Genomic DNA, 13,148 nt, shown 5'->3' with positions numbered 1-13,148 from the left:
CACGAAACCCCTCTTAGCGAGCAAGGTCAAGATCTTGTTAGATCTTGTCTTGGCTGTAGTCTATATAATGGGGTGATGCCACCACCTTGACCTTGTGGCCGACTTTGCTTGAACCGTTGTGCCTGGCGACCAGAGCGGCCTAGACCACAGGCCACGTACAAGACCTGAAGTGCGACCAGGCAGGTACTAAGAAGGCATGCGAGCAATGGGGATGCGATGTACTATTGTTGCTAGAGCTTCCAGCTTCTTTACCTTTACCCCTGGCCGATCGAAATCTGGGGTAGCTCCAATGACCCCTGTTCAACCTCGGCATCTCCCCGCAACTAGCTCCGTTCGAGAAGCTCGGTGACGGCATTACTGTATCGAAACAGCAGCATACCCGAACGAACACGGGGCGCGTTCCTATATAACGCCGTACGCCTGCTTACTGACGGCCTAAGGTTAGGCCTTTTTTTTCTGGCATCTTGAACACTTTCAAATCGGAACCTGTTGTCGCACTGCCAAGATACAACACCAATCCAATCCAATCCAGGAATCAGACGCGACGCGGCTCTCACCACCAATTCCAGCAACTCCGATTCGAACGATATTTTGCTACCTACAGCTTCAAGCCCGCTCAAGATGGCCGACGAAACCGCTCTGCATGACTTCCCCTCGCTCTTCTCCCTCAAGGGCAAGGTGGTGGTAGTAACGGGAGGATCCCGAGGTCTCGGCCTGAACGCAGCATCAGCGTACGTCCCTCCCTTCCCTTATTCCAATCGGGCCCGGCACTCGACCTCTGCCAATCGGGCCCCAGGAGGGCAGTTAATTCCTTTGGCTACATGTATGTAGATAAGATGCTGACAAAACGACACCATGCCAAAACAGCTTCCTCCAAGCCGGCGCCGCCAAAGTCTTCATCACCTCCCGCAAAGCCAAGGCCTGCGACGAGGCCGTCGCGCAGCTCAACAAGCTCCCCCACCTCGCCCCCGGCGCGCGCGCCATCAGCGCCCCCGCCGACAGCGCGACCATGGCCGGCATCGAGTCGCTGCTGTCGCAGGTCCAGCAGCACACGTCGCACGTCGACGTCCTGTTCGCCAACGCGGGCGCGACGTGGGGCGAGAAGTTCGACACGCACCCGGACTCGGCGTTTGCCAAGGTCATGGACCTCAACGTCAAGGCCGTCTTCAACACGATCCGGCTGTTCGCGCCCCTGCTACAAAAGAAGGCGACGGTCGAGGAGCCGAGCCGCGTGCTGATTACCGCTTCGGTCGCGGGGCTGGGGATCGGGACCCTGGGCCAGCAGGGCACGTACGGCTACTCCGCGTCCAAGGCGGCCGTGATCCATCTGGGCCGGAACTTGGCCGTGGAATTAGGTCCCCGGCACATTACCGTCAACTCGATCTGCCCCGGCTTTTTCCCGACCAAGATGGCCAACGGCCTGCTCGAGATGTCGGGCGGTGTCGAGAAGCACGCCCAGGGCAACCCCATGAAGCGGCTCGGCCGGCCCGAGGACATCGCGGGCATTGTCGTCTACCTCAGCTCGCGCGCCGGCGCCCACGTCAACGGCGCGGCCATCGAGCTCGACGGCGGCGCAATGTGGGCCAGGGGCCAGTTATCGGATGTGGCGGGCGATGGGCCCTCGGCCAAGTTGTAAGCGTGGAATGGGCGGCGTTCCATATACCAGCATCATGTCACGAAAAATAAGCGGTTTGACAGGTAGCACAGGCACTGGCATCAAGTATATGGTGCACAAACACGTATAGTATAACCCTCGAATGGAATGTGTCAGGGAACCGACAATCATCTGTTGAAGACCGTTTCCCATGGCAGGGTAATGCTAAATTGAATCCAGCTCCGTGTATATATGCGAGGTCACCGATCTCATCTATCCCATAGTCTTTTGCTGTTCTGATGGCTATGCCGCCCAATTAAGTAAGAGTTATGCGAGGGATGGTGTTTGTACATGGCTACTGGGAAATCAACCTGACTTCTTCCAATAGAGGTTGAATCATACCTTCCGCGCAACAAAATGAATCGCAGAGTACACCGTCTGAAGCATGCTCTGCTCATCCTGGACATAAGGAGCTCTGATGTTGTCCTCGTATTTTTCAATAGTGAATCCCATCTCCTTCACCAAAGCCACAACCTCGTCAGCAGTGAACTCGAAGCTTCCCGGTTCCGCAATCCCTCGACCACTGCTGTCATCGTCCTCGCCGTCGTAACCGCTGTTGGAAGCCACGTTGTTTTCCCAATGCCATAAAAGGGGGCCAACGTTTATCAGGACGCCTCCGGGTTTCAGGCAATGCCGAATCACTTCGAGGTACCGGATTAAGTTTGGCGCCGTGTCAAGGAAAAATACAGCAGCCACGGCGTCGTAAGCGTCCTTGTGCTCATTATCGCCATACAAACATAAGAAATCAGCAGCGCACATCTGCATCGCACCAATACCCTGCGCCTGGCTCAAGGTCTCCTGAGGTTGGATGTCCGGGATCTTGTAGCTCTGGAACTGCTGCTCGCGATTGCGGTGGTTGGAAAACGTGTGTATCCATGGGTAGATGGTGTGCTGGCCAGCTTGTTCCACGTGGTTGAGGATATAGGATGAAGCGAGGAGTGAGTGGTACGATATTTCGTTGCCTTCGCTAAGGTAGCCCTTGTGGCACAGGTCAAAGACCAGGCGGCCCAGGCCAGCACCAGGGACAAGAACTTTCCAGGGCTCTGTACGGTCTGGTTGTCGCACCTTCTCGGCTTCTAGCGCGCTGAATACACGGTCGTTACAGACGTTGCGCTCCGCGGCGCCCTCGGCGGACCAGTCACGGTAAAACTGACGGATGGTGCTTCTGGCCTTGTCCATGTCATCTAATGAAGCAGCTTGGTCAGCGTACAACGAGACCCGGCTTGCCTAATACTGATGTCCTGAGAAACGCCATGGCGCATGATGTGACGATGCAGCTCCGGTCAGGACATCAAGTGGTCCAAAGAGGCGTCACCGTGGTCGTCACTTACTGGACTTTGCTACGCCCACCCACTCCTTGGGTATCATCATCTGGTTCTCCTCTGCGTCACCTGCGGATGGGTTGTGCACCCCAAGAGAGGCCAGGCCATACTGGACAATGGTACGGGCCAGGCCTGCATTGCTGTCGATGGCGGCATCTGTACGATCCAATGTCTCCAGATAGGAGAACGGTGGCTTCGCCAGCATCTGCCACTGCGCTTGCGGCATGGCATAAAAAGCCCTTCGCCGCAGGTGAGTGCAGTTCAGGTGCGCTGTCTTGGCATACTGGCTACGGGGTGGTTAGTTATTTGAATAGCGCTGTTGCAGATCTCTTGAGTGAGATACCATATGAGACAGGTCAGGCAAGAACAATATATAAAGGCAAAAAGTAAGATAGACAAGGACAATTCCAATACAAAACGGTCCGATGTCGTAGACAGAAACCAAGGACAAAAGACTTGGGCAAAGAGTTCTCAAGATATGATGAAGCCACAAATAACATGGTGACTAACCTTGTGCCAAGGTGGTAGGTAACAGATAAAACAGTTCGCATCAGCGTGTTCGTTACTTACGAGAATGAGTCCAAGGCCTGGAAAATGACTCGGAGCTCTTCGGGGTCCTCGACGGTGTCTTCGACGCCGTTCCATTGGGTGTCGTCGCCCTCCTCTTTGGTGGTCTGCCCGTCGGCCATCATATTTCGCAACAAAGCAGCATTGATGTAATCGACAGGTTGCTGGTATCCCGCTGACTACAACAGATGGACCAAATGTGAGATACTGGTCTGGCGTACTCTACCGGGGAGGCATTAGCTAATAGCATTGAACTTGCGCGTGATGGTGGGGTAGATAGATCGCACCAGTCAGTGGACGCTGGATAGAGGGGTCAATCAGAAGAACAGCCAAACGCCCGCGACTCTGACTCTTGAGTGCACGGTCCACTCATCTTGATATCGATACTCAACTTCAACTTACATGGGCGTTGCCTGCCTCCAGTCCTACTACCATAATTCTCTTGGCTGACCTTACTGGCCCTCCTCATCACAATAGATATTCTTCCAAGTTGAGAGACTTTACCTACGTGAGAGTGCAGCCATGGATGAGCAGCTGTCTTTCCCTCTTCCCCGGTCGATGGACACGAGAATCCATATGCGACTGATCACCAAGCCCAAGGTCATCCTCATGTATCTCACCACGGTGGCCATTGACGAACCCGCTGGACCTGCACCTATGGGATCTTTGGTATATGCTCTGCCAGACGTCAGTCAATCCCGAACCAGCATATTGCGACAAGAAGCTAACAACGTCACCAGAGGTTCAACCCGGACATGCCCCTGTCCACCCCCATCTATCATGAGGAACCCACTATCGACTTTACCACTCGTCTAGCTAAGGTACTGGTCAAGAAGACCCAGATGCATGTCTATGTATCCAACTCTGTCAGCCTCGTCAGCACCGGGCTTGGCGGCACGTTCGAGGAGGAGATGGAGGCTTTCAAAAAAATCCTCGAGGTTGCCAACACCAAGCTCCACCATCTCACACCAGCCGCTGGCGACGCTCCAAACGGCACAGTCAGTGCCTGAACAGTCAATTGAAGTGCCAGAATCTACTGTAAGATACTAAAGGGATAGTGTTCGAGCGGGAAGACACGATGCTGCAGGCCGATCAGTCATGGTATCAACGTCAACACTACAGACCTAAGCGATGACTGGCCCCCACTCAGCTAGCTGGTCTTTGGTCGAGGCCGTACTGCTCCGATACAAGGGCGCCTCCTGAAGGTGTGCCAACGCCGTATCCCGGGCTGCCGAGCAGATCCGGGTGTGCGCATGAGGGACCTTGCTCACGTGTAGGAGTGTGGCTCAGAAGAAGGCAAGCTGCATTGGTTGGACGACATGCAGCCCTGGTTTCGAGGAAATCGTGGGGGAAACTATTCTCCTATTCGGATGGCCGAGTCACACAGGAGGACAACGGCAAAAGGTAGCTTAAGCAACTTTACGGGCGGTGCATGGAGGTCAGCCCATGCTTAGCTTGCCTGTATGCGATGTCAATAGTCTACGCCCATAGGAGAAAGAATATTGCAAGAGGAGAAAGAATAGGAAGTGTCCGCAGTCTCATTGCTGTGGGTAGAAATCCCCTTGGACAAATCGCCATCGAATTTGCCTGTTTCTACCATTGGCATTCATCCCGTAATCAAAACTCCTTTGTCTACAGAATTTTCTTACGACTAGCAACTGTACTAGGGGCTAAGGCTGCACAGAAGTCGCCGCGGACAGATAAGCAAAGCGGAGAGCCAGTCAGACTCTCTACCTTCTCATATCCCCTTGCGATGCCTTATGCCTGGCTCGTGACTGCGATGCCTACTGTGATTTTATTCCTATTGACAACAAGTCGGCGCCTTGAATACCGATTCTCAAGAACTTAACTATTCATAGGAAGACGCCTTCAAGACTAAACGTCTATTCGACAACATCTCCTGCCATGTCCGGCTCGCCCGGCAGTTGTCCCGTTCGAGTTTCTCTAGCGATATTTTGTTATTTTTAGAACTTCTTGGTTCATTCAAGAGCGTCGCTCTAACGTCATAAGTCTTCCCATAGCACGAAGTGTGTCATGTCTGATGTTCATCCTAGATACCCTTGCCTCGCAGGCATCCTGCACTAGGCTATCAAGCCCCTAATCCAACATAGCCCTGAGGACCTGGATCTGCTCCAGCACGCTTGATCGACTGGTACCGCCTTGAGACGATTTCGCCTCGACACTCGTTTCGTATTCGAATGCCTCCACAATGTCTGCTGTGAACCGTGAATCAATGGCTTGCAGTTGCTCAAGGGTCAGCTTGTCCATCGAAATTTGCTGCTTTTCAGACAGTGCAACGACGCGCCCAGAGATGTGGTGAGCCTCTCTGAACGGACATCCCTTCCTCACCAACCACTCTGCAACATCAGTGGCCAGCATAGTCTTGTCCAGAGCAGCCTCCATCCGCTCTGGCCGCACCGTCAAGGTAGCAACGACCCCATTGGCTATGCCTAGACTGTCCGACACAGTCTGAACCGAATCCAGCATAGGCTCCCACCCTTCCTGGAGATCTTTATTGTAGCAAGATGGCAAGCTTTTCACGGTCTGCCAAGTCAATAGTTAGTAGCTACTCTCGATACGCTACTGATCACTTTCAAAGCCAAGGAAGGGAACTGGCTGAGATATTAATGAAAGAACTCACCATCATCAACCCAGCCATTTGACCGAAAGCACGCCCCGACTTGCCCCGTAGGAGCTCTAACGAGTCACCGTTGTGTTTATTGGGCATTAGAGAGCTACCCGTAGAATAGGCGTCGGCCAGCCGCAAGAATCCGAACTCAGATGTCGAGTATATGATGAGGTCCTCAGCCCACCTGCTGACGTGGTTGGTGAAAATCGAGTTCCAGACTAGGAACTCCATCAGGAAATCGCGCTCGGCCGAAGTATTCATGGAGTTCATGGTAATTCCGCTAAACCCAAGCTCCTTGGCGATCATGTTTCGATCGATTCGGAATGGATTGCCGGCTAAAGCGCCACAACCAAGTGGACTCAGATTGACCCTTTCGAAAACTTGGCGCAACCGCTCGAGGTCCTGCTTGAACGCAGCGGCATGTGACATCAGCCATTGAGACCACCGAACTGGCTGAGCACGCTGCAGATGGGTGTATCCAGGCATGATGTAGTCGCTGAAATGGCCAGTCAGTAGGGGCCGCTTTTGGCCATATGTGGGTCTGGCTTACAGTTCAGACTCGGCACGCGTGACAATGACCTTGAGGAATGCAACGAGTTGGCCGTCGATTTCGCGGATCCGATCGCGTAACCACATGCGCATATCACAGACGACTTGCTCGTTGCGGCTGCGACCTGTGTGCAGCTTACCCGCGATGTCCTTGCCAATGACCTCTCCCAAGCGACGTTCGTTTGCTGTGTGAATCTGGTCCGTAGTGTTAGTCTGGAGAAGTTGAGTGGAGTTGAGTGGCTTCTCACATCCTCGTCGTTGGGCATGATGGCGAAAGTTCCCTGCTTCCATTCTTCCATCACCTGGAGCAAACCACGCTCAATCGCCTCGAATTCATCTTCGCTGATGATGCCAGCCTTTGAGTTGGCCCTGGCAAAAGCAATCGATCCAAGGATATCTTCTTTGTAAAGAGCCTTGTCGTACCCGATGGAGGCATTGTACTTATGCATGAGAGGATCAATCGCACCTGCGCACCGTCAGGTCAGTATACTGCGCCCGAAGCTTGTCTCCCGATGCATTCGAACCTGTGAACCTGCCCCCCCAGAGCATGCCAGCTGCCGGGGCGTCCGCCGTTTTCTCAGCCATGTTGGAAATGTCTGTGAGTAGCGTTCGTTGCGTTTTCCAGGTCGATGAGATCAATGGGATCAATGAGACCAATGGAGCATGTGGCGCGTAATTGTACCAATTGGCGCTCGAGCTCGAGGGCGTAAGTAATCAACGCCGATGATGTTGAGGAATTGACACGCTCGAGGTCAAGGGCTGGAGTTATCAAGGTCGAAAAGTTTGTTGAGGAATTATAACTGGTCGATCAGTCATCAGTCATCAGTCATCAGTCGAGGGCAGCTGCGATGCGCCGTACGCCGGATGGCAGCAGTGACGCTGGAGAGGCCGTATTGGCTCGATTACCCCGCTACCCCGCTTCTTACCTACATACGTAGTTCTGCCTCCCCTTGCCGCCACTGGCCTGCAGTCATAGGAAAAGTTTACGGGGCCGACACCGGTGTTATAGCATACATGTATAGCTGTATATATCAATCTATATATCTATATAGATAGATAGACATAGATACAAAGAATGCCTCTGAGACGAGGCTTCTAAGCTTATTAGCTTGCAGCCAGTGCTCCGGGGTTATTATGTGATGTTATACCAACAGCATACCATGATCATGAAAATGGCAGGCCCCAGCACCGGCACTGTCACAAGCTACTTAGCCTAAATTATCCAACCAGAAGCAAACAGTCCATTTTACATCATACCACGCTGCCTTATCTTGGGGGTGAGGCGCAATTGCTGTTTGCTGGGTGGAACATCCATGGCAGGCAGATGCGATAAGTGATGCAGATTCCGAGGATGAATGGCATCCCCCTACTTGCTACCAACTACTAGTCATCAGAAACCCCTGGTTTGATTCACTGCACTTACTGTACCATATACCTCGACGCAGCCGATGATGATCCCCCTGCAGAGTAAATGAACCCAAGTGATTGGGCTGCCATGAGTCTCGAGTATGCAGAACCTGACTCAACACTTTCACAGACGGTACTTGACCTTTTTACAGTCTTGACAGTTTTCAAACGACCAAGAAAAGAAGGGCCATCCGGCATAGGAGTGTTTCATGGGCGTCAACTGCCGAAACGGTCTGTACATATTTTCTTTTATATCTCGGTCCATCATGCTGTGGTATTACTGTGAAGGGGTGCGCAAGAAATAAAGGGTGATGGATGTGATGATAGGAGAGAGCTTTCTATAAATCGGGTTGGGTCTCAAACCCGCCGGCAAGTGCATACAACAGGAAAAGCGGTACAACCACACAAACTGTTGTCAATGTTTCTTGTGTATTTGGCCATTGGGGGTTTAGGGGTGCACAAATGGAATAGCGACCCCCTGATAAGGTTAGCGGTGGGTTATGAACCGACGATGATGTAGGAAGGTACATGCCATTTTTACATTCTTCACCCTACCACGGAACCAGCTTCAAAGCTATGTACATACATACCCACTAGTGTGAAGTCCATCGATCACCAAGAAAGGTGAAAGGTGTGTGTGTGTGCGTGCGTGCGTGTGTGTGCATGTACGTAAGTAGTATGCGTGTGCTATGGGATTGTCATGTGCCATTCCATGCTTGCCATCAGCCCATCAGGTGTGGTGAAAAGAGGATGGATACCCTGGAACAAGAAACCTTTTGGCTCTCTGTGTCGCCGTGTGATTGATTCATAAGACAACTCCAGGGTGGGAAAAGGGGGCCAAGAAGCAGAAAACACAAAACAAGGCAAACCCGCCAGAGAGCCTTTCCTTGGTTTTCATTCACGACAATGAATACCGGTAGGCCAATACATTTGCACGGCACATACATGCACACTTGCAATGATGAGATGGAGGGGCTAACTGGACTATCTGCCACCTCCTAACCGTAGCCTTTTCCCTTATCCACTAGGTTATCAGGAGTCAGATCCCACCTGCACCACATCCCACCAGCTGTGGGCCCTTTCTCCTTCACCTACTCTCTCCCCCCTCCTCTTGCCTCTCTGAACGAGCTGCCTCTCTCCTGTTGTCCACTTTTGGCACTTCCCGTGCAAAAACCCATTGCCCCACTGTAAGAGGGCCGCCTGCAACGTCCAACCAGCGAGAGAAAAAAAAGAAGAGGGCCGTTGCGTTGCGTTGCGTTGCGTTGCTCTGATTGAAGCGAAGCTGGCCAAGAAAGCAACACCCAGCAAAGCCAGCAAGCAACACCCCCCATCACCTCACCAAATGTGAATGAATCCCTACTTCCTTCACCTAGCCGATTGTTCCCCTATTTTTGTTTTGACTTACAATTCTTCAACGCCTTTGAGGCCGAGCTGTCATCGGCTTCTGCAAACCGGTCTGGACCATTGATATACACACAACAAGGTATGTACACTACTTGGTTTGCCTTACACACTGGGACCAGCTCCTTCGGGGCCCTCAATTCTGCCAACCTGCTACTAGTGGAGCAAAAACGAATTGATCTCATCTCATCCTGGAACCCTCACTCACGTCTTTTTTAGGTTGCGGCTAGCAGTGCTTGACATCTCTGCCCCTCTCCTTCTCTCACACTCTCTCAACCCGACTTCAAGGCTCTCTTTGAACTTGTCCCACGATCGACCAAGAGTCGCAACTACGCCCCGGTGGGCTGCGGTCTACTAATCATAAGCAATTAGCGTTTTTCTACTGATACAGGGCTGAGCGCATCCTCTTCAACTGCCCACTTTGTCCCGCCCCGCCACCACCACCGCGCAACAACATGGCATCAGAATGGCAACCCTCCCCCGAGTCCTTGAGCCAGCTTGCAGCATGCCTCAAGGACTCCCTGAGTGGCTTCGATAAGGCCGCGCAGAAGCAGGCCGAATTGGTGAGTCTCTATCTTCCTCACCAGGCATGAACATGATCGCAAAAACATGGGACAAAGGGTTGTGGCTGTCTGCACATACATAAATATTCCTATACTAACTCAAGCCCGAATCAGATGCTGTCGCAAGCCAAGGCCTCGCCCGACATCAACAATTATCTTATCTACCTGTTCTCGAGCACAACGCCCCCGCTGGCCTCCAATGTACCGTCGAGGATCTGCACTTGATCCGCTCTTCTGCAGCTATCATGTTGAAGAACAACGTCAGGATGGGCTTCAAGCAAATCCCCGAGTCAAACTTGACCCCCATCAAACGAGGCATCACCATGATCCTGGAGGATCCAAATTCGCAAATGCGCAACTACGCCGGAAACATAGCAACCGAACTGATACGTCGGGGTGGCCTCCTGAGCTGGCCAGAGCTGTTACCTAAGCTGCTCGAGATGATTGGAAACGAGACCAACCAGTATTCGACCGAGGCGCAAGAGGGCGCAATGCTGACCATGGCCAAAATCTGTGAAGACAACACCAAAATGCTGGAGCGAGAACTCAACGGCCAGCGCCCGCTGAATTTCATTCTGCCGAAACTTATTCAAGCCACCAAGAGCCCCCTTCCCAAGGTTCGCGCCCAGGCGCTGACGGCCATCAATGTCTTTACCCCGAGGAAATCGCAGGCTATGCTCAACTCTATCGACGATTTGCTGCAACACCTGTTCACTCTCGCCGGTGACAACAACACTGACGTCCGTCGGCAAGTGTGCCGAGCTTTTGTCCAGCTGGTTGAGACCCGGCCGGACAAGCTGCAGCCTCATCTCTCTGGCTTGGTCGACTACATCATTACGCAACAGCAAAGCTCAGACGAAGACCTGGCTTGCGACGCTGCCGAATTCTGGTTGGCCGTTGGGGAGCACGAGCATTTGTGGCAGTCGCTAACGCCTTACATCGCCAAGATCATCCCGGTCTTGCTGCAGTGCATGGTTTACAGCCCGGAAGATATCGCAATGCTTGGTGGTGCATCAGATGACGAGGATGAAGAGGACCGTGCAGAAGATATCAAACCGCAATTCGCAAAGAAGAACGCCGCACGGCTGGCGAATGGCGAGTCGGTGGATGCTGCCCAGAATGGAAACGCCTACGAGAAGCTTGCGAGCATGGACGACGATCTCGAGGAGGGTGAATTGGAGGATATCGACGACGGCGATGACGCAAACCCCGACGAACGATGGACATTGCGGAAGTGCTCAGCCGCCGCTTTGGACGTCTTTGCCCGAGACTTCCGCGCCCCCGGTTTTCGAATCAATCCTTCCCTACCTGACAAAGCACCTCAAGCACGAGGATTGGCCTCACCGAGAAGCCGCTGTGCTCGCCCTTGGTGCTGTAGCTGATGGATGCATTGATGTGGTCACACCGCATCTGCCTGAACTGGTCCCTTACTTGATCTCTCTGCTTAATGACCCCGAGCCCGTTGTTCGGCAAATCACTTGCTGGACACTTGGGCGGTATTCCGCCTGGGCTGCCCAACTGTCGGACCCCAGCCAGAAGCAGGCCTTCTTTGAGCCCATGATGGAAGGTATTCTTATGAAGATGCTGGACAAGAACAAAAAGGTTCAGGAAGCCGGCGCATCGGCCTTCGCGAACCTCGAAGAGAAGGCCGGCAAGAGCCTCGAGCCCTACAGCTTGCCGATCATTCAGCAATTTGTGGCCTGTTTCGGCAAATACAAGGACAGAAACATCTACATTCTGTATGATTGCGTGCAAACGCTGGCTGAGGCTATAGGGCCCGCATTGGCTCGTCCCGACCTCGTCAACCAACTTATGCCGGCCCTGATTGACCGCTGGCAAAAGGTTGCAGATGATTCGAGAGAACTCTTCCCGTTGCTTGAATGCTTGTCTTATGTGGCCATGGCATTGAATGACTCGTTTACTCCTTATGCCCAGCCGATTTTCGGCAGATGCGTCAACATCATTCACCAGAACCTTGAGGCTTCCATGCAACTGGCAAACAACCCAGCTCTGGATGCTCCCGACAAGGACTTCTTGGTCACTAGTCTTGATCTTCTTAGTGCGATTATTCAAGCCCTTGATAAGCAGAAGTCCGCTCAGCTGGTCAAGGAGTCACAGCTGCCCTTCTTCGAGTTGTTGACCTTCTGCTTAGAAGATCCCCAGGATGAGGTGAGGCAGTCCGCCTACGCTTTACTGGGAGACTGCGCCAAGTACGTTTTCGGAGAGCTTCAGAGTTCTCTTGGCAACATCTTCCCGATATTGCTGAAGCAGCTGGATCTCGACAGTATTCTAGACGAAGAGATCGACAGTGGCTTCAGCGTTGTTAACAATGCCTGTTGGTCGGCGGGTGAGATTGCTATTCAACACCGAGAAGGCATGGCGCCTTACGTGCCTGAGTTGTTCCAGCGCTTCCTTGAAACCATGACAAATCCCGGTATCCCTAAGAGTGTCATCGAGAACGCGGCAATTGCCCTGGGACGTCTTGGCCTTGGTAATAGCGCGCAACTGGCACCCCAGCTTGGGTCTTTCGCAGAGGAGTTCTTGACCTCCATGGACGAGGTGGATCCTTCGGACGAGAAAGCCACAGCTTTCAGGGGCTTCTGCGTCATTGTAGAACAGAACCCGATGGCAATGGAGAAGTCTCTGCTCCACTTCTTCACGTCCATCGCCCGCTATAGAGAAATCAAGCTACGCAGTGACACGAAGAGCGGGCTGAGCGAAGATTTCCAGAAGGTACGTACAGTACTTCCAGCTTCTATTGCAATTACAGGTGTACTAATTCAACAACAGGTGATCGGTCTCTACCGTCAACTAATCCCCCAATTCGACTCATTCGTAAACCAGATGCAGCCCGAGGATCAGCAGACCCTCCGGACCAACTTTGCCATATAGAACAAATTGGCCGCGGTGGTTTCTTACTGAGCCGATGGGCTCACCCTTGACAGCCACAGCATGCTACACAACCTGTGACATTAAACCGACTGCCATTGCGCGTTGGCTCTTTTGCGCGCCTTGCGCCAGAATCGGTTTTGTCTGTCTGTGCACATTCTGACGGT

General features: G+C 52.8%; 5 protein-coding genes across 5 annotated transcripts; 3 read left to right on the top strand and 2 right to left on the bottom strand.

The window, feature by feature from the left end:
- Positions 1-621: 621 nt before the first annotated feature.
- PG986_000354 (uncharacterized protein) lies at positions 622-1,630 on the top strand (the record flags this gene model as incomplete). The annotated part of the gene is made up of 2 exons (XM_066836576.1): positions 622-731; positions 868-1,630. Coding segments are annotated over 2 exons (873 nt in total), but the record flags the coding sequence as incomplete, so codon positions are not given.
- A 360-nt stretch (positions 1,631-1,990) lies between these two features.
- PG986_000353 (uncharacterized protein) lies at positions 1,991-3,665 on the bottom strand (the record flags this gene model as incomplete). The annotated part of the gene is made up of 3 exons (XM_066836575.1): positions 1,991-2,838; positions 2,986-3,263; positions 3,547-3,665. The coding sequence occupies 3 exons, from the start codon at positions 3,663-3,665 to the stop codon at positions 1,991-1,993; spliced, it is 1,245 nt and encodes a 414-aa protein (XP_066705468.1).
- Positions 3,666-4,065: 400 nt separating this feature from the next.
- PG986_000352 (uncharacterized protein) lies at positions 4,066-4,553 on the top strand (the record flags this gene model as incomplete). Its single annotated transcript, XM_066836574.1, has 2 exons — positions 4,066-4,230; positions 4,284-4,553. The coding sequence occupies 2 exons, from the start codon at positions 4,066-4,068 to the stop codon at positions 4,551-4,553; spliced, it is 435 nt and encodes a 144-aa protein (XP_066705467.1).
- A 1,087-nt stretch (positions 4,554-5,640) lies between these two features.
- Positions 5,641-7,306, bottom strand: PG986_000351 (argininosuccinate lyase; the record flags this gene model as incomplete). Its single annotated transcript, XM_066836573.1, has 5 exons — positions 5,641-6,087; positions 6,185-6,668; positions 6,723-6,916; positions 6,970-7,187; positions 7,246-7,306. 5 exons carry the CDS (start codon positions 7,304-7,306, stop codon positions 5,641-5,643), a joined length of 1,404 nt encoding a protein of 467 aa, XP_066705466.1.
- Positions 7,307-9,984: 2,678 nt separating this feature from the next.
- On the top strand, positions 9,985-12,984 carry PG986_000350 (uncharacterized protein; the record flags this gene model as incomplete). The annotated part of the gene is made up of 4 exons (XM_066836572.1): positions 9,985-10,092; positions 10,197-11,348; positions 11,410-12,825; positions 12,883-12,984. The coding sequence occupies 4 exons, from the start codon at positions 9,985-9,987 to the stop codon at positions 12,982-12,984; spliced, it is 2,778 nt and encodes a 925-aa protein (XP_066705465.1).
- Between the last annotated feature and the right edge of the window lie 164 nt (positions 12,985-13,148).

Source organism: Apiospora aurea (assembly GCF_038362705.1).
Source record: "Apiospora aurea strain CBS 24483 chromosome Unknown utg000001l_segment0_segment0, whole genome shotgun sequence".
Lineage (NCBI taxonomy): Eukaryota > Fungi > Ascomycota > Sordariomycetes > Amphisphaeriales > Apiosporaceae > Apiospora > Apiospora aurea.
Note: the sequence above shows the minus strand (reverse complement) of the source record. Positions and strands in the feature narration are given on the sequence as shown.